This window comes from Clinocottus analis, unplaced genomic scaffold (assembly GCF_023055335.1).
Source record: "Clinocottus analis isolate CAN_PGR_092001 unplaced genomic scaffold, fCliAna1.0.p SCAF_7, whole genome shotgun sequence".
NCBI lineage: Eukaryota > Metazoa > Chordata > Actinopteri > Perciformes > Cottidae > Clinocottus > Clinocottus analis.
The window spans coordinates 13,706,207-13,731,561 of NW_027176229.1; the positions used below are offsets into that span (position 1 = coordinate 13,706,207).

At 41.4% G+C, this 25,355-nt stretch overlaps 1 protein-coding gene across 7 annotated transcripts in view; it reads left to right on the forward strand.

Moving 5' to 3' along the window:
• kiaa0825 (KIAA0825 ortholog) overlaps positions 1 to 25,355 on the forward strand; it is a 120,669-nt gene that overhangs the window by 35,653 nt on the left and 59,661 nt on the right. For 6 of the 7 annotated variants that reach the window (XM_068605334.1, XM_068605336.1, XM_068605339.1 and 3 more), the window contains exons 7-21: positions 347 to 514; positions 2,043 to 2,128; positions 2,293 to 2,550; positions 6,172 to 6,449; positions 7,773 to 7,923; positions 9,880 to 10,070; positions 11,726 to 11,932; positions 12,268 to 12,378; positions 14,100 to 14,239; positions 16,706 to 16,885; positions 19,399 to 19,629; positions 19,710 to 20,014; positions 20,133 to 20,239; positions 22,662 to 22,806; positions 24,576 to 24,731. In XM_068605334.1, coding sequence (XP_068461435.1) covers positions 347 to 514; positions 2,043 to 2,128; positions 2,293 to 2,550; positions 6,172 to 6,449; positions 7,773 to 7,923; positions 9,880 to 10,070; positions 11,726 to 11,932; positions 12,268 to 12,378; positions 14,100 to 14,239; positions 16,706 to 16,885; positions 19,399 to 19,629; positions 19,710 to 20,014; positions 20,133 to 20,239; positions 22,662 to 22,806; positions 24,576 to 24,731 — 2,714 coding nt within the window. Of the gene's footprint in view, positions 1 to 346; positions 515 to 2,042; positions 2,129 to 2,292; positions 2,551 to 6,171; positions 6,450 to 7,772; positions 7,924 to 9,879; positions 10,071 to 11,725; positions 11,933 to 12,267; positions 12,379 to 14,099; positions 14,240 to 16,705; positions 16,886 to 19,398; positions 19,630 to 19,709; positions 20,015 to 20,132; positions 20,240 to 21,778; positions 22,099 to 22,661; positions 22,807 to 24,575; positions 24,732 to 25,355 lie in introns of those variants that run through there. The other variant, XM_068605340.1, reaches the window with a different exon arrangement.

Genomic DNA, 25,355 nt, shown 5'->3' on the forward strand with positions numbered 1-25,355 from the left:
AAAAGTTTGTGCCGAGAGAAAAGGATGTGCATGTGTGACTTCTCAGGGAGCAAAGTTTTGCATATTTTTTCACTGTCTCTTTGTTTATGCTGTGTATTGGGAAAACATGAATGGGTCGATATTTATAAGAGGTGCCGTGCCAGGCGAGACTTAAAGGGGGAAGGGAGGTTGGGGGGTTCTCATGAGTGCATGTAGGTTGGGTTGAACACCCTTTTTCATTAAATTGTTTATTTCTTCACTGAACTGTAAACTGTAGAGCAGTAATCACTCTATATCTTCGTCAGTCATGTATTATAGGCGATATTTATTTTTCCTATTTTACATTATTTTTTCTTCTCCCTCACAGCGCCAATGGAGCTCCCTATGAAGAACAGAAGCTTCCGTTTAACTTTACACCAGCTAAGGGCGTTAACCCAGCTCGCCTGCACCCTGCTGGGGTTTGAGAGGATTGTGAAGGAGCTGGTCACGAATATGACCGTCATTGATTGTACAGGAGAGACTCCCTCTGTAAAAGGTACGACTCCATTTATGTGTGTATAAATATTAGACATGTAACCAGAAATGTGGCTACCTTTGGGATCATGATCTCTTTACTTTTCCTGGGAAATTAGTAACCTGTGATGCAGTTTACAGTTCTTTTTTACAATTGTACGATTAAATAAAACAAATAATAATGATATATTCTTCTATTGAAAAAGAACAATATTATGGCCAAAATAATATTTGAATATATTCAATGTTTTCCCACAAGAGTGTTCGCCTCACAGTGAGGAAAAGGTTCTGAAGCAGTATTTAGACTATCAAGTAGACAGCTAGATTTAGCTAAAAATGATCAAACAGATAATTACGGATTAGATAATTAGACTTTGGTTACAGTGGGCGGACCTATGTAGTTTCTTGCTGCAGCCCTGCAGTCCTCCAGGCATCAAAAGTCCAGTTGCGACCCCAAACACACACACACACGCACGCACAGGCACACACACACACACACACACACACACACACACACACACACACACACACACACACACACACACACACACATTGTTACAAGTTCTAGCAGGGAATCTGAGTTGTGTCTGAAGAAATGTTATTTTAGTAGGGAATTATCATGGGTATTATATAAGCCCATAGTATCCTTTTCCTCTCTCCCCTTTGAACTGCCTGCTCTAGAGATGTTAAATGAAAGCTTTTGGTGCATGGAGTAATTTCCATAAAGGTTACATTTATAAAAACAAGATTTGCAGAAAGGCTCAATTTACAGAGAGGTAAACAGCCTTTAAAGGGCAGTTATCCAAATCATTAATTCCAGGCAATCAAACGGCTTAATTACCAGAAATTCATCAGATGGGCTTAAAGGTCAAAAAGTGATGCGCTTGCTGCTTCCTCCTTCTTCCATTCCATGCGGTCTTGTTCGGCTAAATTGCCTCGCCTGGGGTCTCACTCTTCTCCTTCTGATTAGGAAATTGTGGCCATGATGTTCACGCTTTTTAATTGCAAACCAGCCCAACATCCTGTACGCTTGTCGTCATGTCCCCCCTACATGTCCCCGTCTCCCCACACATCAACACAATCTCCCCTCATGGAATTACCCCATGCGGTTGATGCTATCTAGGTTCAAATCAAATCTAAGCCCCAAATTTAGACTTGTAAAGCAGTTGCCATTCGGATTTTGCTTCTCCCTCTAAGGCATGTAGTTATTCTCCGGTCACTGTCTCATTTGAGCTCATTGGGAAGGATGGGAGCAAAATGACCCATATCTGGCTCTGGCTGGTTATTTACAGTTGTTTTCATGTCACTGCACTTTGCATTCAGTCAGGCCCTTACACATAATATGATAGAGTATATTATGTGTGATATGGGAAACTCTGAAAAGATGCTATGACTATCAGCACATAACTTTCCATTTTTATCTTGTGTGTTCTTGAATCATTGCTGGTCCCTGTTGAGATTTCTTTGACGTTATATGAGAGCTCTACCAGGCACAGTCACTGTTTGATGTCTTTAAAGACGTATTAAATTATGTTTGCAATGTTATTCAGGCATCTTGAAAAAGAACAGAGAGGATTCAGATGTGACAACAGATGGCAAGAAATCCACAGCAGAAACACTTCTTCAAATGCCAGAGGTGAGACTTTTCTATGTGTTCATTTGTAAGCCCCTTGTGAGAAAGTTGCTGTTCTATTACAGCAATTCAAAGTCATTCAGGCCCGTTATCATTTTGCAACAGGTAAAATATCCCATTCAGCATTCCAACATTAATTGGCTGTTGGCTTATCTCCTATTTTGCAGGTGCAAGTTTTGGAGTTTGACTGGAGGTCAGCATTTAGGGGGCTGGTCCCTCACATGGCACATTGTGTTAAAGTGGTGCTGGATGACGTTTGTACCAAAAGTCTACAGCAGGAAGAATCGTTACATTCTTCAGGACATAGCTCCTTTACCCTGAGCCAAACTACAGGACTAACCGCCATGGCAGCCGGCAACTCACATCTCAGAGAAGACTCCTTCTACAACTACTCAGAGAGAGAGACTCCAAAAATGATAGCCAAGGTACTCCCAGGTTTTTGGTCGGATAGATTGACAAATGGTTGTAAAGTTAAGTAGTGGGGTTGTTTTACTCTTATATTTATTATTCCTTATAAAGTCTAATATAGTTATGCTAAGTTAGTAATACAGAAAACCAAACATGAGGAAACCCCTCTTACCCCTCTTTCTTTTTAGTTTTCCCATTTACGGTACAATTTGTAGAATCTTAATGAAGACTTGCTACCAAAATATAATATAAAATTCCTGCAATGATCGACAGATTTTTAAGTACAACGATGAAAACCTGTAAGTAAGACAACAGTCCACACATGAAGCTGTCTCTCTGAATCAGCACCATGCACTAGATCCCCTTCATCGAAGTTGTATTTATGAAATTATTTCTTATACAATGCAAGCATTCATACTTACAAAAGAAACTTCAAAGAAAAAGCATACCTTGAAAATGTAATTCAGAATATTTCATCAATTTATTAAATCCCTTTTTGGTCTGTCCCCAATCTAGAGACGAGGTTCTATGCATGTGCTTCACATGTCATTTTACGTTAAACAATGTCTACTATACCAAAAAATACAAACACTGTAAGCCGCTGTTTTCTCCCCTCCAGTCACATTATACTTCTGTAATACTTAGCAGGTCTATGTTTGCACAAACTGAGACACACACCCACAAACACACCAACTGTCTAACACAATGGGTAATTGTGTGCAATTAACCTATGTATTAGACCCCAACATGTCACTCCTTACACTGTGCATGAGCATGCATTGCCATACACACCTGTGTCCCTCTCCTGGTTATCCTCCTTTATTAGTACCTGGATGAACAATGCATGTCTACAAACATCCCATATCCCTAAGGGAGATTAATGGATTTGTAGCCATAGCGGAAAGCACCCTCTCTAATAGAGAGCCCAAATGATTTGGGCCTGACACAGTTGACACCCTGGATCAGAAAGGGCCTTGGAAAGAATGATCAGCATTACTTGAGGAAGGACTCTGAGAACAAAAGAGAGACAGGGGGTAACCAATACGCAAGATATGGGATATTATGAGGGCTAGATGGTGTGTAGAGAAAGGTGTTTAATTGGGGAAAGTATAGTGTATCCAGATGATAGAGGGATGTCTCACAAAGAGGCCAGGGCAGAGAGCAGGATAAAGACACGAGATGAGATGAGAAGAGAGGGCCTGGGAAATGGCAGGGAGAGGTTAGGGAGACTTTTCTCAGGAGGAAGACCAGAGTCTGATGTGAGACCATGCTTAGTGTCTAACTACAAAGGTTCTGCAATGTTCTGAGCTGGACTTCCATAGACTTACTTCCATTTAGAATGACACTGTCCTGTTTTTTTTTTTTTTTTACTATTGCTGAACAACTTTTCTTTCTGAAACTTTCTAAAACTCACTTTCACCTACCTTCTTTTAACTCTTTTGCTACCCACTACTCTACCCTGCATTGCACATTGCACAGACTCTTATCATTACTGCCTCACCTTTTTTCTCTCCTCCCCCTCCTCTTTCTCTTCTCCTCTAGCCCTTTTACACTGACAGTATTTGTGGCTCTCATTGCTAACAAGTGTCAGAATTTGTCTGTGTTCAGGACCTGTACAACATATTTATGTGTAGGTCAATGCTTCAAAGATGAGAGCCTTTCAGCCCAAAGGGTATACATGAATGCATTTGCATTCAATAACAGCGAGCCAGACAGAAATCCAAGACGAGACCGTTAGGTATTATATATTTTTTTTACCCCCTCTGTCCTTTTTTTGACACATGCTCTAGTGTTTGAGCTGAGCACAAATTACTATACAAAACATAAGCATGAAATATTGCCAGTTCAAAGGCATTATGATGGATCAATATTTCACACGTTTTTATTCATATTTTCATACCTCAATCCTCGCTTTTTTTTTCTCCATGTGAACCCACTTCACTGTCTATATTACCATATATATGCAGGCTGCAACATTACTGCTCATCTATCAGAGTCCTTAGATTGTGTACTTTTTGACATTGGCAGTCAGTAGTGAGTTAAATGCCAAATGCAGTCTGTTCAACAGCTGAAATTCATCCTCTTGTCAGAACCTGGGATTGAACTTTCCTTGTTTGAGTGGGCCTTTCTAAATTAGGATCTACTTCTCTATTAAAGCAGCAGAAGTGCCTTTTCTGTATGCAGACTTTACCTGCATGTTCAGTTCACTTGTCTGTCTACTCCAAATTGTGCATGCACAAACAGGCCTCTCTAGCACTTAAAAACTTCATACAATCTCTTGCACCTTGCTGCAATGGTCCTAGTGGGATTATGGGCTTTGATCTTAGCTAGTTAAGGTTTCAGTCTGATTTCAGTGTGGATACATGTGTGTGGTAGTTTTTGCCCAAGTGTGCATGTGGTTATAACTGTCTGCTCATTTTGTGTTTGTGTCCGTGCACTGTATGTGTATGAGTTGCTTCTCTGGGGTCTCTCTATCACTTTGCTAATGCTGAGTGTTGTGTATGCTTCTGCTCTCTCACTCTCTCAAAGCTAAGCTCCTAATGACTACATACAGTCAGATATTGACATAATTGCCCAAACGGTCATTGTTCACAGGCCTTTTAACCCCATTGGAAGCTCGGAGAAAATTGTGTAAAGAGATTGTGAGATTGTCAATTGTGTACACACACTGGAGTCCTGATCTGACAGAACGTCGAAGTCCCCAGTCAGCTCCTATAGTGAATCAAGTAATAGAGTGCGTGACTCTAGAGCAAGTAACACATGCTGTGATAGATTGATTGACTAAACTGGCATAGAGTTTTCTGAGTTATGGTGATTATTTTGTCCCCTCAATGTGACCTGGCTTGGTAGCATAAGGGACATGTGCTCTGTTTTAAGTATTTTTAAGAATCTGCCTGACTTCTAACTCACATGTATGGGTATATAAATGTGGAGGTGCAGGAACTCACACACACATGACTCCTTGGCACTTGCCTGATCATCTTTCACTGTTTTTCATGTGTGTCAATAGGAAGCACATGAGGTAGAAAAGGCAGAAGAAGAATGATGTAGGCAGCCCTGACCCTATAGGCCTTTTTTCTAGGATAAATGTGGATGAGTTAAATACATTGTTGCTCAGTCAGTTTATAGAAAAAGTAGTAGGTATTCTACATTACTGAAACAGCTCCATTTCCCTTCTTCACGTTCATCTTTGCCTGACCTTTTCTTTTTCTCTTCTTTCAGCACATCTGAATCCCCACCTCTGCTGTGTGCTGTAACATTTTTGCTTGAATGTGGTGAACATGATGTATGCTGTTATAAAATTAGACAAGTGCTGATGTACTCTCAGAAGTAAAGGTTTTATTTGACCTGATACCAATTATGTTAAGTTCAGCAGCAAAGTTTTTTTGGAGGGAATGTCTCTACATTTGCACTAATGTTTGCTTTTCAGCTGTCACATGGCTTGCACAATGTTAGAGAAAAATGCATGTGTAATACTCAGCTCAGTCTCGAATCCTTGTCATTCTGATGACTCCCCGCAAATGTTCCATTATTTATATCTAATGAGGTCGCTCTCTGATGTTTTTCCTCTTACTGACAGGTTTCCCCTCTGTTATTGAGATCATCTTATCTTGTCTTTGCCTTCTCTTTCCCTTCAGTTCTGTGGAGCAATCATGACTGAGCTGGATGCCTTACTACCCTTGGCAGCAGCCTGCCGGGACAGCGCTCTCCTGGAAGTGCGATCAAGCTTTGTGGAGGCATGTAGCAGGGCAGCGTTTGCCATGCTGAGCCGTTTGCAGGAGAGGGCCCTTGAAGTACCATCCTCTGCACCTCTGAGGAACATGCCTGCTCTGCTGGCCACTTGCATTTATGTGCAACAACGACTGGAGCACTACCATGATAGGCTGAAAGATTCAAATACTACTGCAGCTAAAGTGTAAGGAGAGGGTGTATGCAGGCATGTATGTGTGTGTGTGTTGGTGGGTATTATGGCATTGGAGTGGAATGGTAGATTGGCTGCTATGCATTGAGTTATGTATTTGTTTTACTACCTCCGTCTATGTGTCCCTCCATCCACTCCAGCATTATTTGGATAAAGTACAGAAAGTGTCTGGGGACCTCAATGAATTACTTCAAATGCAGGTTGGGAGTCCCAAACGTTGATGTTACAGTTATGGCTGCCTTTCAAAAGGAACAACAATATAAAAATTGAGCCATGGGGAACATGTTTGCATGTGTTATTGATGCTGACTCGCTGTACTAATCAGTAGAAACATAGAGAGGAGTCACATTGGCAAATAAGGATTGTACTGTTTATATTTCATCACAGTACCAATACATGTAGTTACAATAACAATACAACAATGATTTATAAATCTACAGATGGTGACTGTAAAGGGCACCAGGCTATGTCAAAATGATCAGACAGGCTCATCTTTAACATTGGTCAATAATTTCCAAACTGCTGTCAATTTATCCACAACAACTTAATCACACCGCTTGCGTTACAGATAATAAACCAAATTGCATTATAAACCGTTGTGCCACAGACGGAATCAGTGTATCTCAACTCACTCCAGGTGCTTTCTTTGTATTGTTACATGTTTCTTTTGTATATATTTAGATAGATTCCTTCTTCCAAAATCTACGAGCCAAATTGTACATTTTAGATCAAGAGGAAGGGACCAGAAAGTAAAAAGAAAAAAGACTAAAAGTGATTGACAGAAGATAATGACGCCCATATTGTGTCCACATCTGGTGAGTTTTTATGCCCCATAATACCCCCTTAACCTCTGCTCTCCACACATCCCCTTTTAAAGGCATCTTTGGTGCCCTCAATGCTGCTGTTGTCCCACCTCTGGCCCTTTGCACCCCTCCACCTGCACTCACATTGTGCCCCTCCAGTCATAAAGCACTTCCCGCTCTCTACACCATTCAGTCCCCCTGGTTTTACACCTCCTGCACCCCTGTTAAACTCTTGGCTCTCTCTGGAAAGTATCAAGGCTGGCAGATTTAAAGGATACAAAATGTCAAACTTAACTTTTAGAATAAATCATCAGTTCTTTCATGTAGTCATCTCACCTCATGTGTGTTTGATAGCTCCCTGAATATACAGTAATCAATTATGCATTTGTATTACAGGATTGTGCCGATTGGATTCTTGACCCAAGCGGCCCCTTTCTTCTTTCACCACATGCTTCATGGATTTTGTATTTTCTGTCGTTACCGTTAACAGTTTGTTTCTCTCCCCCATGCCCAGACCCCTGACCATGCTGCCTATTCAGAAGTACCAGGATACAGTGGAGGCATTGATAGAGCAGCTGACTACCTACTGTATCCAGGTTTGTTCCACCTGCATTCTTCAAGACGCAGAGAGTCACCACTGGGCTGACCCCAAACCTTTCTACGAGGTAAAGTGCCGTCACATTTTCCTGAAAACTAGCAAGTTTGATATTCTTTTCCTTTTAAGACACCTAAAAAATACATATCCACACCATGCTAAACTCGTAAGATAAAATATATTTCACTGTCTTCATAAACTTCTCTGAGTTAAAGTTTTTGACATTTAAGAGGTATAAGTGGGGCCTGTTTGAGTATTACTTATTTACCCCCAAATCAAAAAGACGAATACATAAAACATCTGCAGTATTATCTGGTGTTGATTTCATTCCTTTCATTGTAAAAAGTAGAAATTCTAATGCCACGTGTCGTAGACGACTTTTTCCTGTAGATTTGAGGAACTCCAGGAATTATACTCTGGAGCTTTCTCACTTCTTCTTTTCATTCCCACAATACACCTTTACCTCCCACTCTCCCGCTTCTAACCAATCCTTCTACTCAGAGCTCCCTGAGAACATCTGTGGTTTCCATGCTGCCTTGGGGGCTCCAGGGATTCAGCTGTCTGAAGTCTGCAGTCTACACTGGGACTGTCTGGAAACAGCATAGGGCCTCTGAAACTCCCCTACCTTTATGCCCTTAAACCAATCTAAACCTGCTCTCTCTTTCATACTTTACCCTGCTTTTGCCTTTTTTCCCACTTTGTTCCTCCCTCCTTCCCCGGGTCACTGGTGTCAGACAGACCTGCTGTGCACAGGTGTGTGCTTTTGTTCAAGCAGGTCTGTGTGCGTCTGTACAGATGAACGTATGTGTGGCTGTGCAGCAGCATCTCAGGATGTGCATTTCATTTGGTGTGTATCTGTGTAGTTATTTGTGTAGTTGTATGCATGAGGTTTCCATTTTCTGGATCCCCAGCCTGGTGTCTTGGCTCCTTTACAGCTCAGTGCAGCTTCATGAGAGACCCTTATTTTATTTATGTTTGTTATATTACATTGATATTGACACATGAATAGTTGTCATGATTTTGCCTTAAGAGCGAAATGCTACATTTAATTTGAGAAAGAAAAAGTAGTTATAAGTTTCCCATTTAATTCTATCCTCAGTTTCCCGTCCCAGATTCAGTCCTCCCTGCTGTCAGGCCGTCATTCCGAATATGAATTTGTTCAAAGTTGACCTGGCTGGTTAAATAAAGTTTGACTTAAGAGAACAGATTAAAAAGTCCAACCACACATATAGTTGTGGCTGCTCTTGTTTTGGATCCAACGTCTGTTACCACAGGCGGGGATGGCGGCTTAATCCCGGACATAGAGCTTGGTCACGCTCCCCGTCAACCACCGATCCCTAAATGACTGCCTCCAGGGAGGCAAGGAAGGGAGAGGAAAGAGATAAGTAAAATATGAGACAGATGAGGTGAAGTGAAGTGGAAGAAAATGGAAAGGGACTGTGAGGCATGATTAGTTTGAGGACCGTCGAAGTTTTGGGTGTGTAGGTATCCCTACCACACACATTCAATACGAACGCGTGTGGCGGGGATATGCTGGCGCAGTTCATTGTTGGAGGTTAAACAGGATACTAATCTCTTTTCCTTCATCAGTCCTTCCCCCTCTTTGTTTGAGTCTCTTTCTTTTTTCTCAATTCTCTTTGCTCACTTTATTCAGTGAAGTTCTCAATTTTTCCCCTTCTCTCTTTTTCTCTCTCTACGTGTGAGCGTGCGTGCAAGTGTGTGTTGGGATGTGTTCTCCAGTTCAGGACTTTAAAGCAGTCTAAAATCCCAGTGGGGGAAGAAACCCAGGTGCAGAGTGCAGGTGGCGTGACCACTGAGACATCCTGGTGTTGACAGACCTGCCTCTCTGTTTCTCTCTCTCTCTTTGTTCTCCTTCATGTTTTCTCTCTCACTTTCTTTCTCTTCCTCTTTAGTTAACTCCCTCTTTTTTCTGTTTTCGCTTCACTGTCAATATCCACATCACAATATGTCTTTATCATCTGCAACCTCTCCCTCACCCCCTGCCATCCATTACTTTCTTTTACAGGGTGAGCGCTGTTCTTTCTCGGTGCAGATGTGGTTCTACTTCCTGTGTGGGCTCCGTAGTGACCTGTGGGCGGTGCTTCCGGCAGAGATGGCCAAGGAGGTGCTCGGCCAGGTGCTGTCAGAGACATTACAGCTGCTGGTACAAAGATATGCCAGAGCCCGTCCTTCATACAAAAGACACATGCAAATCAGGTATTCCATCACAGTGTTCTCAAAGTTATTATGTGGGCACCTTCTTAAAAAAAAAAAAGACAAACCATCAAGTACCAATTCACAAGGCCTTATCTATAGACCGTGCAAAAAGTGAATTTATGTATAAATGAACATCCCTGACTATTTTTACTGCTTTTTCCGCTTTTCAAAAATAAATCACAACATATATTCATGTGTAATTGAAAGCATATAAAGGCAGAGTTAACAAGTTGTTAAGCATTTGATTTACTTCAAATCAATTAAACAATATACTTTCCTGAGAAATAAGATCTCCTGTGGGTCCCAATCCTAGCTTTAGGTTTGACTGCTCTATAATATGCCATACATATTTTGGGCTTCTAAAATTACAACATATAATTGGATGATAATTGAGAAAACAATCTCACCAGAAAGTCAGTTAACTGTTGCTTTTAGGGCTTCTTGTTTGTGACCTTGGAAATAGTACGTAGTTGAGAAAATAATCTCAACCAATTGTAGACCAACCTGGACAAGAGATGCTTAAAGTGCTTCAAGAAAACCGGAAATTAGTACAACTACAATTCCAAGTAAGCACATTTAATCTGAGCTCTACGATTACTAGGAAATGGACCTTTTGGTAATTTCTTTTTTTTCTCTGTCGCTGTTTGCAAGGTCAATTTTGTACTGTGAACCCCGAGTTATCTATCAAATTAGAAAATTAAAAAACCCTGACCGTTGTCAATGACTATACGTTGTATGTGTATAGCTCTGCTTTTATGTTTTAACTTTGTAATTTTGTATAGCCAACATGAATTAATGAATGGATGTAGGCTTGGCTATACAAAATGGAATAATTACATGCTAAATTATATCAGAAGTCCTAGAAAGAGCCCAACTGGTTCAACCTCTCTCACTATCGGCCTTCTTTCACTCAGCTCCTGGGTCCAAAGCTGGAGGTGGCCTGCCGACGTGTTAGCACGTCATAGGCCCACTCTTTGTACAGGCTTAGGGGATCATCTTCTCCATCCTCTTCCTCCTCCACACAGCTGAATTAAGACAATGAACAGGCTAAACTGTGACACACAGTAAGAGGAGGAAAGAGTGACAAAGATGAAGTGCTTTGTACATGTATAGCACAGCAGGATCTCAACACAAAGCCTGGTTTATGTTGCTTTAGAAATGCAACTAGAGGGACATTTGTAAAGTGTAAGGCTAGTCGAAACATATGGCTTTTCAAAGCCTCTCAAAGTTTCCAGTTTGTGCAGTACTCACATGGGTACTCTTATACCTCACCTCACCTGTATCGGCCCATATCTGGGTGGGTCAAATAACGATTTTTGGCCATGGGAAGAGCGAGCATAAGGCGATGAGAGAAGATGAGCAGCTCTCCGTGACCAATTGAGGAAACAGATTTAGGGGCGTATAAATGTAAAAGCAATGAATTTTATTGTGAAATCCAAAGCCCATAGTATACTTTCAACAGTAAAATCCCCAGGAGATTCTGCTATCTGACTGTTAGTTCATGATGTATTGGTGTTTGCAGCCTTTAAAGACACAGATTTGGCTTTCAGTGCCTTTCTGTATTGTTTGTGTGTTATTCTCACATATTCCCACACATGTCATCTTTTCTGTATCTATACATTCACTGTTTATGTTTTTTTTACTCTATGTTTAAGGTGTGACATTACAGCTTTGTTGCTATATGTGGAGCAGCTGATGTGGAGTGTGTGTAAAAGTCCAGAGGCCTTGGTGCACTCCAATCCTTCTACAGCAATTGCCATAATAGCGGGCAGATCAGACTGGCTATACCAAATCCACAGCCTGTGTGATCAACTCCTGACAGTCCTGGTCATTGCCACTGCTCCTCTACCTTTGCTGTATAGGTTGGTATGCACAGTATATTTTGGTTATCCAACCTTAAAATATTACCGACACAGACCAAAATGGCTTACTTTTCATATAAAGCGAGTGAAAAGAGGTAGTGACATGGTCATAACCCTTGACTCTGAAATCTTATGTCCTGATTGACTATTGATTTGGCCCCACATTATGACGTGGCTGGCAACTATTTTAAATAAAGTAAAAATAAAAGAATACTATGCACACAGGAGGATGTGTTTGGTTTATGATATCATTACCTGAAGAATTGTGACCACCAAACAATAAATAACTTAAAGATCCATTGTTGAATTTTTATGTGTGATCTCAATTCTTGCAGGACATTTATGAATAATCCTGAGAAAGAATCCACGCCTCATCCGCCTGACAGCTATGTTGTCCACTGGCTGAATGCTATCAACCCCGACGTCTTCTCAGAGCAGGCCGTACGGTATGTAAAATACACCCATCATATCTTCCATACATTAGCAAGTTCACACACACACACACACACACACTCTGGTATGCTAAGCCGACACGCACACCTCCACCCACTGCACAAAGAACCATATGTGTTTGTGTGTGAGTTAAAGTCGCATACTGTATGTGTGGATATATTACCACACTTAGCTCAGGGCTTCAAGCAAGACTTGCTTTGGTAATATAACACAGATGCAAGCTGAGAAAGAAAAAATAATAAATAAACTTCTGTAGCTGCTGACACTGATTTTGTTTATGTTGATGGTTGCTGAGGGCTTTACACATGAGGCGTCAACAGAGCAGAGTACACTGTTATGTGCGTGAATGTGTACATGCATGCATACATGTGTACATGTGTGTCCAGTTACTGTTTAACCTCCAAGGTGCAGTCAATCAACCCCCCCCCCCCTCCTCCACCCTGACTCCACCATCCTTCACCCTCACATTTCCTTCACTGCCAGAGGTGATGTCATGTGTGCTGATGGAGCACAAATCAAACTCTCATGCTTCTATGTATTGGAGAGCTGAAATTAGTTTATTTTTATGACCTCTTTATTTCTTTGCTCTCACCTCCTGCCTGCATGCAAAGGGACAGGGGGCCTGCCAGTGGCCCAGGGCCAGTTCCACAAGTCCTCATCCAGGCTTTGGGCTCTGTGGCCAGATCTCTCCACAGCCCATTAAAATAAAGCCCATTGTTATGGTTATTAAATAAAACAATAATAAAACCACAATGCACATAAATAAATCATCCATCATTACAGGCTTTAAAAAAAGTATCTGAAGTTCTGTTTTCTGGCCTTAAGTATGATTCTGAATTTTCCCACATGCATCTTTCTTCTTGCCTTTGAATGTGTATCTGTGTGTCTTGGTTCTGTAAGCTGACCCTGCGCTGCAGCCAGAAAGATTTATCAGAGCAGTTAAAAGAGGATTTCTTCTGGATTTGCGGTCCTAGTGACATCATAAATTGCAGTTTCAGATTGAGGTGTAGTTTTCCTCAGTCAAGCAGCAGGGCACACCCTGCTCTGGCTTTCTGGCTCAAATGGAATGGTTAATTTCTGGGCAGACACCCCTGCTTCCCTCCTACCGCCTTGCTCTTCAGACAAACTCTGTCCATTCCTTCCATTAGATTTTATTGAGATGTATAAAGTAATATGCAGGCACACACATTTCAGCATGCCCTCACACTTGCACACATACATAACCACAAGCTTAGGCTCTGAAGGGTGCACACACACACACACACACACACACACACACACACACACACACACACTAACGATACGGCTCATTACCCACAGCTGGCTGCAGCCTCTTGGTTATACAAAAGATGTAGGAGGGGGGTACTGCTGTATATTCATGTATTTGGCTGTCTCCCAAATGTTAATTTGGCTTTAGCTGGCCGAGATTAGAGCTAATTCCTTCCCGGTGCACACTATAAGTAATCGAGAGTTAAGGCATTTGCAGACTTAGCTCATATCAGGAGTGAGTGACACTGAGGGAAGTTACCATTGTAACATAAACACTATTTCATCCCAGATTGTCATCCAAGACAGCTGTGATATCAGTGTCTTTCACTTGTGAAGCTTTTCCCTTCCTTTGCAGTCTCTTGCTAAATGGACTGCTATCTGTACTCACCTGACACTGCAGAACTGTCAACTTTGTTTTCTTTGTTTTCCTTCTTTCCACTCTCAGAGACGGCCTGATGGGCCAGGCAGCCTCTGCATGTCAGCTGAGGCTGCTGAACTCTGACCCCGGATGCAATCCCAGGTTGCTTCTGCAAATGCTGCTTTACAATGACTGTCACCTGCCCAGAATTCTCTTGGAAAACTCTCGTAAGTCAGTTAGTTATGTGTACAGGGATTGGTATGTGTTAATGGATAATGGGAACAGTGTGTGTGTGTGTGTGTGTGTGTGTGTGGGTGTGTGTGTGTGTGTGTGTGTGTGTGTGTGTGTGTGTGTGTGAGTGTGTGTGCGTGTGTGTGTTTGTAAGTGCTGAGCTGTCATTCTTTCATCCACTTTCATTAATTCTTTAATATTTCCATTTTGTATATTACTGGATCCACAGAGTTGATCCCGCAGGGGCCATGTGTGGGATGATGTTTACCAATGTCTTAATTATGGTATAAGATCCTAAGCGAGTTATACAGACCTTACATGAGCTCTATCCATTTTATGAAGTTATCATCAGCATCTTTGCCATCATCATCATTTTCACCTTGGTCACCATCATCACTAAATCAATAGAGAGCAGTAATAAACACAAAACAGGCCCAGGCGGAGCACACATGCTGACCTTTAAAGATTTTCCTTTCGTTCTTCTCCCCTCCGCACCGGCAACAGTCTAACCTTTAAAGACTGTTGTGCACTCGCACATTAATTCACATTATAGCGACCTCATTAATAACAACTCTCACTGTCTCGTTCTCCCGCTCGGTCTGAGTCTGGCTTAGAAGCTCTGCAATGCTTCTCCCCGCACGTTGCCGTAAATCAACGCTAGAAGCGCTGACTCTCGCACGTTATCACGGTGACGGGCTAATTAACCAGGAAGCAGACAGACAGAAGGAACAGCTTGCCTGAACGCACTCCCACAAGCCACTGCATTTCCACATACATTTATATAGCGGAGTGTTTCTTGCTGCTGTTGAAACATTAGGACATTATTTCTTACATGATAACTTTATTTCATTAACAGCACTTTTTCAATTGCATTGTTGCACTGGCCCATTTTAAAATATACAGTAAACCTGCTTTATAAAATCAAAGTAATTAGCTTGAAAGCTAGCTAGCAAGCTAAATGACCAACCCATTGTCTGACAATTTGAAAATGTAACTATTGCAGACAGATAACACCTCTTCCACACTTACAATACAATAGACTACAATAATCATGCACAACTCTCCCTCAATCAGAACACACACACACACGCACACAAACACACACAAACCCACACAAAGACTTTTTATTATCGTCAGCATGTCTGCTTCCAATTACACAGGTTTGCAGACAGTGCCCTTGTGACTAGTTGACTGGTTGTCCGGAAGATAAACAGGTGTATGTATTGGCTATGTATCAAGGTTGGATAGAGCGAGGGACAGCTAGGACATATAGAAAAAGTTATGGAGAAATCAACGTAGAAACACAAACCCATTGGAATTATTGTGGAAAGAGATGTGTCAGCACACTGTCATCAGTTTTTCTGAAATCCTCTGCTGCCCCATAATACGATCATTATTCTAATGGACATTATGTTTTCTAATTGGTTGATAACTTTTGAGTGTTTGTGTTAGATGTGTTATTATGAAAGAAAATGAGAGACGTAGATTGACACTTGGAGAGCGACGGAGAGATACAGGACATGAGTATCATCTGGACCTTGAGTGGTGGCTTCCTACCTGCCTCTTATCAAAGTGGACGTTGTTACTGTCCGTGTAATGCTAGTTTAGCTAATTTAGCCCTGGTATTTTAAAATAGTCCAGCATTTGTCAGAAGGAAGCCGCGCGGCCCTCCATCACAGCGCCCCCTCGTTGACTGCTGCTTGCATACGCTCTCCTATTTAAATAGCCGTCATCTCCCACACAGCAGACTGACAGACTGCTGGATGTCTGCCACCTCTGGAGCAACGGGCCGTTCCTCAGCAACCCCTGTCAACTTAACAGACACACACTTGTAAGCACACAAAACACATACATAGACATCCATATGGTTTACACAAGCACATACCTCCATCCTCAGCCCTGTGCTCAGACAGCAACCCCCACAAGGACACCCTGTCAAAACCTCTTCCTTTTCACTTCCTGTCTCCATGTGCTGCGGCGTCTTTGAAATCTGTTCCTTTCTCGGTTTTTTTTTTGGTCTGTTTTTTTTTTCTTCTCCATATAACACAGATGGAGGGTTTTTCTTCCCCTTCTATTTCACAATGCCTTTTGTTCACCCTTTCTGTTAACATGTGTCAGGTTGGGCAGTCTTGACATTTTCCAATGTGTTTTTGTGCAAAGAAATCAAGATGCTGCTTCATAGGATAGGGTTTTTTACTACCTACCTCCATAAGGTGATTTTTTTCTCATTCGTAATTTAAAAAACATTCAGATTTTACACTCACCTACATACACCCTAACTGAGACCATATGTGTATGAGTAAGCCTCGTCATCTCTTTGTGTAGCCTGTTGATTAAGTATGTGTGACAAGTGTTCATGAATATCAAGAGTTCATACATTTTTGGACATTTTGATTGCCTCCACATTTATTTGTATTGTGCGTGGAAATGTCTCACTGACTCAGACACTCTTTTTTTCTCAGAGTTTTGCCATGAGAGCTGCTTAGAGATGTCTGCAGAGAGCTGCAAGGCAGGAGATGACTTAAAAGTCGCATTGTTCAACATCTTCAGTTACCTGAATAATGTTCCCAAGGCCTTGACTCAGATCCTCCAACCATACTTGGAAAGGTCACACATATGGGAACATCTCTACACACTGGCAGGTAAAGTAGCAACCATCTGCTGCATAATGTTGTGGTTCAGAAGTCCTTACAGACTATGCACTATGCCTATCCATAGAAGCTGTAGTGCTTTTGTACATCACAGCTCTGTGCTACCCTACATTTTTGATATCGAATGAAATACTGTTTTTGCATTTTGAAATAATTATTTGTTGTGACCAAAATGTGTTTTTACTTCTGTCGGGCAACTTTAATGTCATGTTAAAGTGTTAAGTATTTGCATAGCTCATTAGTTTACTGCTATTTGATCTATAGGTTAGTTTATTATTATTTTTTCACTGGTGATGATACAATACCAATTCAGGATCATTCTCACTTTTTATTGATTGAAAAACTGATTTTTAAGTTTTCTCAAAATGTATTAGGTATGTTTCTAAATACAGAAGTAAAGCTGCCCATAGATAATATGAAATACATATAAAAAAAAGTGTATAATTAAATAGAAGACAGGTCAATGTTGACATTGCATGCATTCGAGCTAAAAGCATGCCTTTAATATACTGTCACAAAGACAGCAATTACTTCCCAACTCTTTCTTTCCGCCTCTCTCTGGTACAAGCTTTGATACAGAGCTTAATAAGAACCCCTGTCGAGTATGGAGCCCTTTTTGGTGGTGAGTTTGATATCCTTGGTGAGTGGTAATTATTCTAGCATAAATTAGGGTGATTGGAGAAGAGTATTTGGATGGAGACAGAGCAGGGTGGGGGGAGACAGATATTCTGAAAGTCATCCAATCATCGTTTATCCTCACAGGCTAATTAGGTTAATTATTGGACTCTGCCAAATCTTTGTATTATAACTTTGGTTACAGGATACCCCCAGTGCTATTTCTATTTAAACTGTTCACTGAGTTAACTTTCAAGGATTACGTTGAGAGTTTCGCTATTCCTCCACTTACACCGATGTTTCATCACACAGTAACAGGTTGTTTTGAATCAATATACCAGTCAATACGGTAGCGGGCGGGATAAAGTCTGAGAACCAAGTGACTTTGAAAAATAGGTCTAGGTCTCACCTGCCACCGAGCGCATCTCCTTCGAAAAGCTATATCATTTTCTGTTCCACTCTCCTCTTTTTCTTTGGGTCTGAGGTCACACATTTATTAAACGTCCCTGGAGATTTCAGTGCACTTCCAAAACCTTTAGAGCACTATATCTCTCTGTCGTAGCCTTTGGTTTTACAGCTGAAGCTGTAGGAAGTTTATGGGTGCCATACAACTTCACGCTGTAGCTGCTCTGCTATCAATATGAGCGGTATATGAAAGGGCAAAGCGACGAAAGACATAGTGCACCTGCAGAAGGTATTAAGAGTTCTCTTGTCAGACCACCTGGGTTTGATCGAGAACATCTGAATTCAGGTTGGCATTACTCCATTATTGTGTCGATATTTCAACAGAATACCTTTGCACTCTGTGACTGTGGAAGCTATTTACAGTATGTTTCTGTATTTTCTTATTGTTTTAAAACATTTTGTATTTTTGTGACGCAGACTGAGTGTGCTACGACTAGGAGGACTATTACGTAACCCACTCTAATTTGGTTGCGTTCATAAAATTTTATCTACCCTTCAGTTTTATGTCAATAATATGGCATGTCTGCTAGTCTTTGACAAGTTTACAAGTTCAAACCTTTTATGATTTAAGACCTAGTATCGTGATAAAACTCTATAATAATAGAATAGTATTAAATGTTAGTATGAGGCCTTATTTTTCATTATGTACTGAGAGACGTCTTTGTATTGCATGACTACTTTAAAAATAATTTGAAAGAGTTTTTTTGTGCGGCAGACAACATGTCTGGTTATTAAATTCAACTGGACATAAGTTTCTGCAGTTTATTACTATTCATTGTCTAAAGTAACTCGTCGGTCTGTCAGACTCGTACCATTGTAGGACACAGCTATGTTGTAACTCTAAATAAGTCAATATAATGTGTGTCATCTGGGTTTCTTCTACTTCACTGGCTTTGGTCCTTCAAATAGACAACACAATATCAGCCTGATTTTACCCCGACGCCGGCTCAGATCGGAAACGTGCGTTGTCGCAGCAATTTATTATGTTATGTAATGTGTATCATGTCACAGTGGACGAAAAACGACATTGCACCTGGGACCCCTCACAAAAGACTTGCATGTTAGGATATTTTTTTAAACTTTCACACCATTTTCCCTCACAGACCTTGGGCTTGACCAATAGGAGCACAGTGTCCTCTTCCACGCACAGCTGTAAACATGTAAACAACTTTTTTTTCTGATTGGTTGAGGACTAGCATGTTTTCTGTAATGTCGCTCGGCCAAGTCTTAGCAAGAATGTATTACTCTATAATTTCTTAATCGGACACGATGACGATTGTGACAGCCTTTCATTTTTTTTTTTTTCAAATTCAGTCTAAAAACCAATGATACGTACATACAATTAGTAAGGTCTTAAATCTTTAATGGGATTCTGTTTCAGCCCCCCTTCTTCACTTGATGCTTCCATTTGCCTTTTTTGTCAGACACAACGCAGACTGTACCAGTGGTGATCAGCTGTGTGCGGACGATAGTCACCAAGTCAACCAACAGCCTCTTGGTACACCTGGTCTCCATGGTGATGGATTGGCAGACCACAGAGGAGCCCAGTGGAGCCTCGTTCAAGCCGAATGTACCAGAGAGCGTCATGGCTAAAATACCCAAGGAATGGAACTTCACACCACTGGAAGCACGGGGAAAGGAGACTGCCACTAAGAGTATGCGTGTCCCATTTTCAAGAGAGGTTGAAGACATTGCAGGGTTGTTTCCCAAAACTAACATTTCTTTCTCTTTCCAGCTGTCATATCCGTAATCATTCAAGCATTGTCCTTCATTTTCACCAACCTGCCCTTGGCCGTAGCGTCCGTGCCTCTCCCCATCCGCTTCCTCTTCCAAGTGGCAGAGAAGCACCTCTCCCAGCATGCCCGGCAGCTGCGCTTAATGGGCCTGTTACTCTGGGCCCTGTTAGGCTGTCTGATCCAGGGCCTGGAGGACTCAGACACACTAGAACAGATCAGTGGTCTGGCACTGGACCGTGGGGTAAAGGAACCCCTGTACCTACTGGCTGAGTGCCTACAGGCTACCATAGGCATTCAACAGAAGGTAAGGCCTTAAGTTAATGCAACAAAACTACCTATTTTCATAAGTAGGAAATTTGTTTTCATCATATTCATGGTTGATTTGATGTGTGCCAATAAATAGTCTGCTGTTTGTCTGACAGGGGGTTCCCAAACCTACAGTGCAAAAAGTGCTGCAGGCTCTGGAAGAAAAAAGACCCAAGTGGACAAACATGCAGCTGCAGAGGGCCCGAAAGCTCTGCTCAGACAGGTGAGAGGTCAACTGCAGGAATGGAGCAAGAGGTCAAGGTCAGAGTGGTATTGATGTAGTTTACATTAATGTTTTTATGCGTACAGGAAAGTGCTAAATATATATGAGTTATCCATCATTAGTCCCAATTGTTATTGATTATTCATGTGCACCTTCAACAAAAAATGAAGTATAATTTAATTCAGATCATTTTGATCATAACACAGCTTTTTATTAAATTAATTTCCCATCTTTTTAGTGATTTATCAATAATAAGATGGAGGTTGAGGGCTGATACTCTGATGAAGGAGGTGGTTCAAACTGATCAAACTGACTGATGGCGTAGTCAGCTACTTGACATTCAATATAGATACTGAATAAACCAGTGAAAAAGAATGCAGCTTAGATTTTTTTTAATTGAGCATTCAAATTCTGATGTATCGTATCATTGAGATCATTTTTCATTGAAAAGCTTTATGAGTAAGATCAATGAATCTCAGTGTTTGTGGTGGTAAATGATGGACATGTCGTCTGACTGAGTGGACTGCAGCCTGGAGTGATGGGAAAACAGCTTTCACTTTGGGCTGATCTGTGACCTTTGGCTCGTCGTTTTGTAGCTTGTTCCCAGAAATTGGGCCTCAGGTTGCTCACTTCATCATAACAAACTTTGTATCTATCCTCTTAAAAAAGTGATTCAGCACCGCATCACAACATGCACAATTAAAAAAAAAAGTATAATGAAATAAATAAAAACAGTAAGTAGCTCATGGCCAGTTCTCGGAAATGCAGTCTGCTCTAGTAACAGGAAGAAAGGACGAGGTGGGGGTGAGGAGGGGGTTGAGAGGAAAAGTGAAAGAAGAGTGATTATGTATCACCTGTCGGAGGCATTCAGTGGGATCATTACTATTCATTAAACTAACCTTCACAGGGAAGTGACGCCTGGCTTGTAAACAATCAGAATACACTGTCAGAGAGAGAGAGAGAGAGAGAGAGAGAGAGAGAGAGAGAGAGAGAGAGAGAGAAGACAGACAGAGAGAGACAGAGAGAGAGAGAGAGAGAGAGAGAGAGAGAGAGAGAGAGAGAGAGAGAGAGAGAGAGAGAGAGTAATAACTCCAAAAACAACTGGCACTCAACTCACTGGCATCCCACCCATGTACACACACACACGCACACACGCACACACATACGCATACACACACACACGGAGTAAACCTCCCAAAAAAAGAACATTTGCCCCCTTTTGAGCCCTCCCACCTCCGTTCCCTCATCCCACTTTCCCTTCTTCCTTTCCCAACCACAACCCCCTCCCCACGCCACCCACCTTGTCTTTGCAAAGTAATTTGTAGAGGAGAAGATTATTGTTCTCCATCATGGTGACCCTGGCTGGGCTGACGGGATGCATACACAGATGAAGATGAATGCAGTTATTCCTTGGCGGAGGTCTGCCTCTTTCAGGGCACATTGGCCCTAATGACATGATTGATAGGCTGTCCCAAATCCGGAGGGGCCCTCATTAATCACTCCGCTGACTGAATCCAATCATCTGCTTCACCTGCACAGTGATGGACAGGAAAGGATACAGCGCAGGTGCTGACACGGATGCACAGCCACCAACGCCGACAACACCAACGCCGGCCCGCCAGGCAAAAGAATGAGGCAATGTACATGGACGAGAGGGGACTCCTCTTCCTTTGCCACTCTCAATGTCAAGCAGCCAATGGCTGGCTGACAGGCGACACCGTTTCTGCCACCTTATAATTACAAAGGAGGAGAGAGAGAGAGAGGGAACAATGACAGGAAGTGTATGTGAAGGAGAGGTTTGATGGACGGTAGTGTGATATCCATCCATAGAGGAAGGGCAGAAAAACGATGCGGCCGTCTGCCAGGGTTGGGGACCGTACATGCATGAGGACCTTGACACACAATTACACACACACACATATGCGCCGAAGAATACACACACCAATCGCTTTTAGTGCACCAACATCCTTCAGTAAAAAAATTCCCCTATGTATCTCATGAATGGTAATGAAAACCGTGAAAAATATTATTTAGTTATCTAACCCTCTATAATTTGACTGTATTTCTCACTTGCGTGAGCCTTGACTGGTTTTCAGAGTGTTTAGTGGAGTGAACAGAGATATCATTCTTTCCTTGCCTAGAATTGCAACTGAATTTGCCCTCTGGAGTGAATTATTTCTCTAAAAAGTAAAAAAAAAAAAAAAAAAAGAAAATTAATTCTGAAGTCGTATTTTAGTTAATTTTCTTGTGTATGGCACATTTCAAATTTTACCCTAAATTCTTCTCTAAACTAGAGAATACTTCCTCAGCCAGAGGTGGTACGGAGATATAAGCTGACACCCTCCGTCTTCCTGTTTCCTCTACTTTTTTCTTCGCTCCACTCTCCCATCGCCTCCTTTTCCCTTCTCTGTTTCTCTCACAGCGTGTTTGAGCGAGGAAAGGAAAGCGGAGTCGCTGCGGCTGAACTGACTGAGCAGAAAATAGGCCTGATGCTGCTGGAGGTCTGCCACAAAGCAGGTGGCAGCGACTACCTGAGGCAGATCTATCACATCATCCAAGGCAATGAGGTAGGGAAGCACTCCCTCTCCCCAGCAATTAGGTGGCTGCTGGCCTGAGGCCGCAGGCTGTTCAGGAGGGGGAGACAGAGGGAAGAGGGCTGCTGCTTGTGTGCAGTCTGCTTGTTCTGATCTTCTGTTGTTCAGGTGACCTCAAGGGTACAAACCTACAGTGATTTCCTGTGTTATACGCTCACCACATGTAGAGTAGAGGGAACCACATGGAGTTACCACGTTCAGTACAGAACTCTTTGGAGGAGATCTGAGGGAGAAAGAGCAGTGGTTTTCCTTTCTCAATCTACTTCAGAGAGAAAAAAGTTTAACAGAATGAAAAGTAGAAGTTTTCTCAAAAGTGCCCACGTTTATTGGAGTACATTTACATAGAGTTTAGTGATGTTTTCAAGTACAAAAGTTTTTTAAAGTGAGAATGGTTTCCTGGAAATAAGTAAAAAAGGCCATAACAAGTGTCATGTACACTCACGTTTTTGTCATGTACACTCAAGTTTTAACTAGTTGCTCTTTCAATGGTAAGCTAGCAATGTTCTGTATTTTTGATGTTGTCTCCCAGTTTCCCCACAACGTCTTTAACATTTAGGCACAAAGGTTCCTACTGAGGACTTTTTTTAAGTTTATAGACGAATGATATATTTTTTTTTTTAGCTAAGATCAAATTACTTTGTAAAGCAGCTGGACACTGTAATTTTATTTTCAATATTAATAAAAGTGTCTTGTTTGGGACCATTTTCAGCTGTGGATTTGGTGTTTATAGCAGAAAGATCTAATTGTGGGATAAATTACCACCCATGTTTATTGTAATAAAGGACGTCGCTAGACGTCGTTAGTTCTAATGTGATTATTACAGACGTGGCCCTCCGTAGTCTATTACCACGCCAAAGATTAACACAAACATAAGCACCATATACATTATATGGCTGTTGATGGCATCTGTGAACAGCTATAACTCTACGTAACAATTCAATAGAATGTGAATGGGATTCCCAAGTATGCTCTGACTTACTCTCCTGGCAGCTCGAGCATCTCCACAAGGTCGAGGCAGGAACACAAAGGTCAGGGACAGACTGGGCTGGCGGTGAGGTGGAGGGATAGGAGGTTCAGAGGCCATGTCAAGCTGACGGATGGGAATATAGTGAATTCACACCGGGATGCCCATGTACTCACACACATACACTCATTACTTTATACTGTACATCTTGCAAGACACCTGTACCAAGCAATCACAGCAAAGGTTACAGAAACAAAAGTAGAAAGTGTTCTGGTGTCCTGAAAACCTCTGTCCCTACATCCACACACATCATCTATATATATATATATATATATATATATTTATATATATATATATATATATATATATATATATATATATATATATATATATATATATATATATATATATATATATATATATAGATGCTCTGTGTTTCCATTACTCTGTTTCTAAAAAGCTCTGGTTGATAATACTTTTGTAAGGCTGATTAATAAGGACATATACAGAGGTATAAAACATTGTTGTGTCCAAAGAATACAAACTTTCAAAAGTGCATTATCATAATGCAATAATGTCAGTATGCCATATGTTGAATGGCCTTGAGTATCCTCCATTGCACTTTTTGGCCTCTCCCTGTTGGTCTTAGTTATTCAGCCTTTATTATTGAAGCCTTATTGAATATCTTGTCTGTCAGTCATAAGATGTCTTTTTCAACCTTTCTTTTCTGTCTTCCTTGTGTTTTTGTCCTTTCTTTCCACCTCCGTCTTGGACACAGGAACTACTGATGTTTAAACTACGTGAAAGCACAAACTCGCCCAATAATCCTCCTGACTCGATCTATGTTGACCTTGGCTGTGAGAGTCATGCGAAGAGTTACAGTTTCAATCCTCTCCACCAATTTGACCACATTGGCAAGAAGAAGCTGGATCAGGTTTGTCAAGCATGTTTAGGTCATCGCCACAGTTTATTTTGGTAGCAAATTGTGGATTCATGTATTTAGACGTTGTACTGTGTGGGTGTACTTGTAATGTGCAAGGCGGTGTTTTTTTAACTTCCTCCTGAGGCCAGAAGCTTAATGTTGAAGGTTAGGTGCTGTTTCAGTCTCTAGCGAACTGGATACTGTGGCAAACTTTGAAGTTGTCAGGTCTTTCTGGGGCTCGGCTTTCCTATTCTCCATAGGTCGCTGCTTTTTCCAGGCAGGAGTTAGGCTGACAGGAAGAAAAGAAGATTTCTTTTTCATAAAAGAAAGAGTAATGTTAAAGGAGAGTGCAGTCTTAAAGTGCACTTCTTTGGGGCTTTGAACCGTATACCCTCTTACCCCAAATGTATCCCCAGGAGTGCCGCCGTGATTTTTCAGTTAATTGTTAGATTTCTTCTCCATAAAGGGAATAAGTCAGGCTACAGGTAGTTTTAGTTCAATGTGAGAATTGTCAGCTTTCCGCCTCATTTCACTCCTACTATCAAGGGAAATACTGCTGATATCACACAAAATAATCAATAAAAGCTAGTACTTCCTCAAGACAGTCTTGTGTGTTTGTGTTTTCACTTTTTAAAA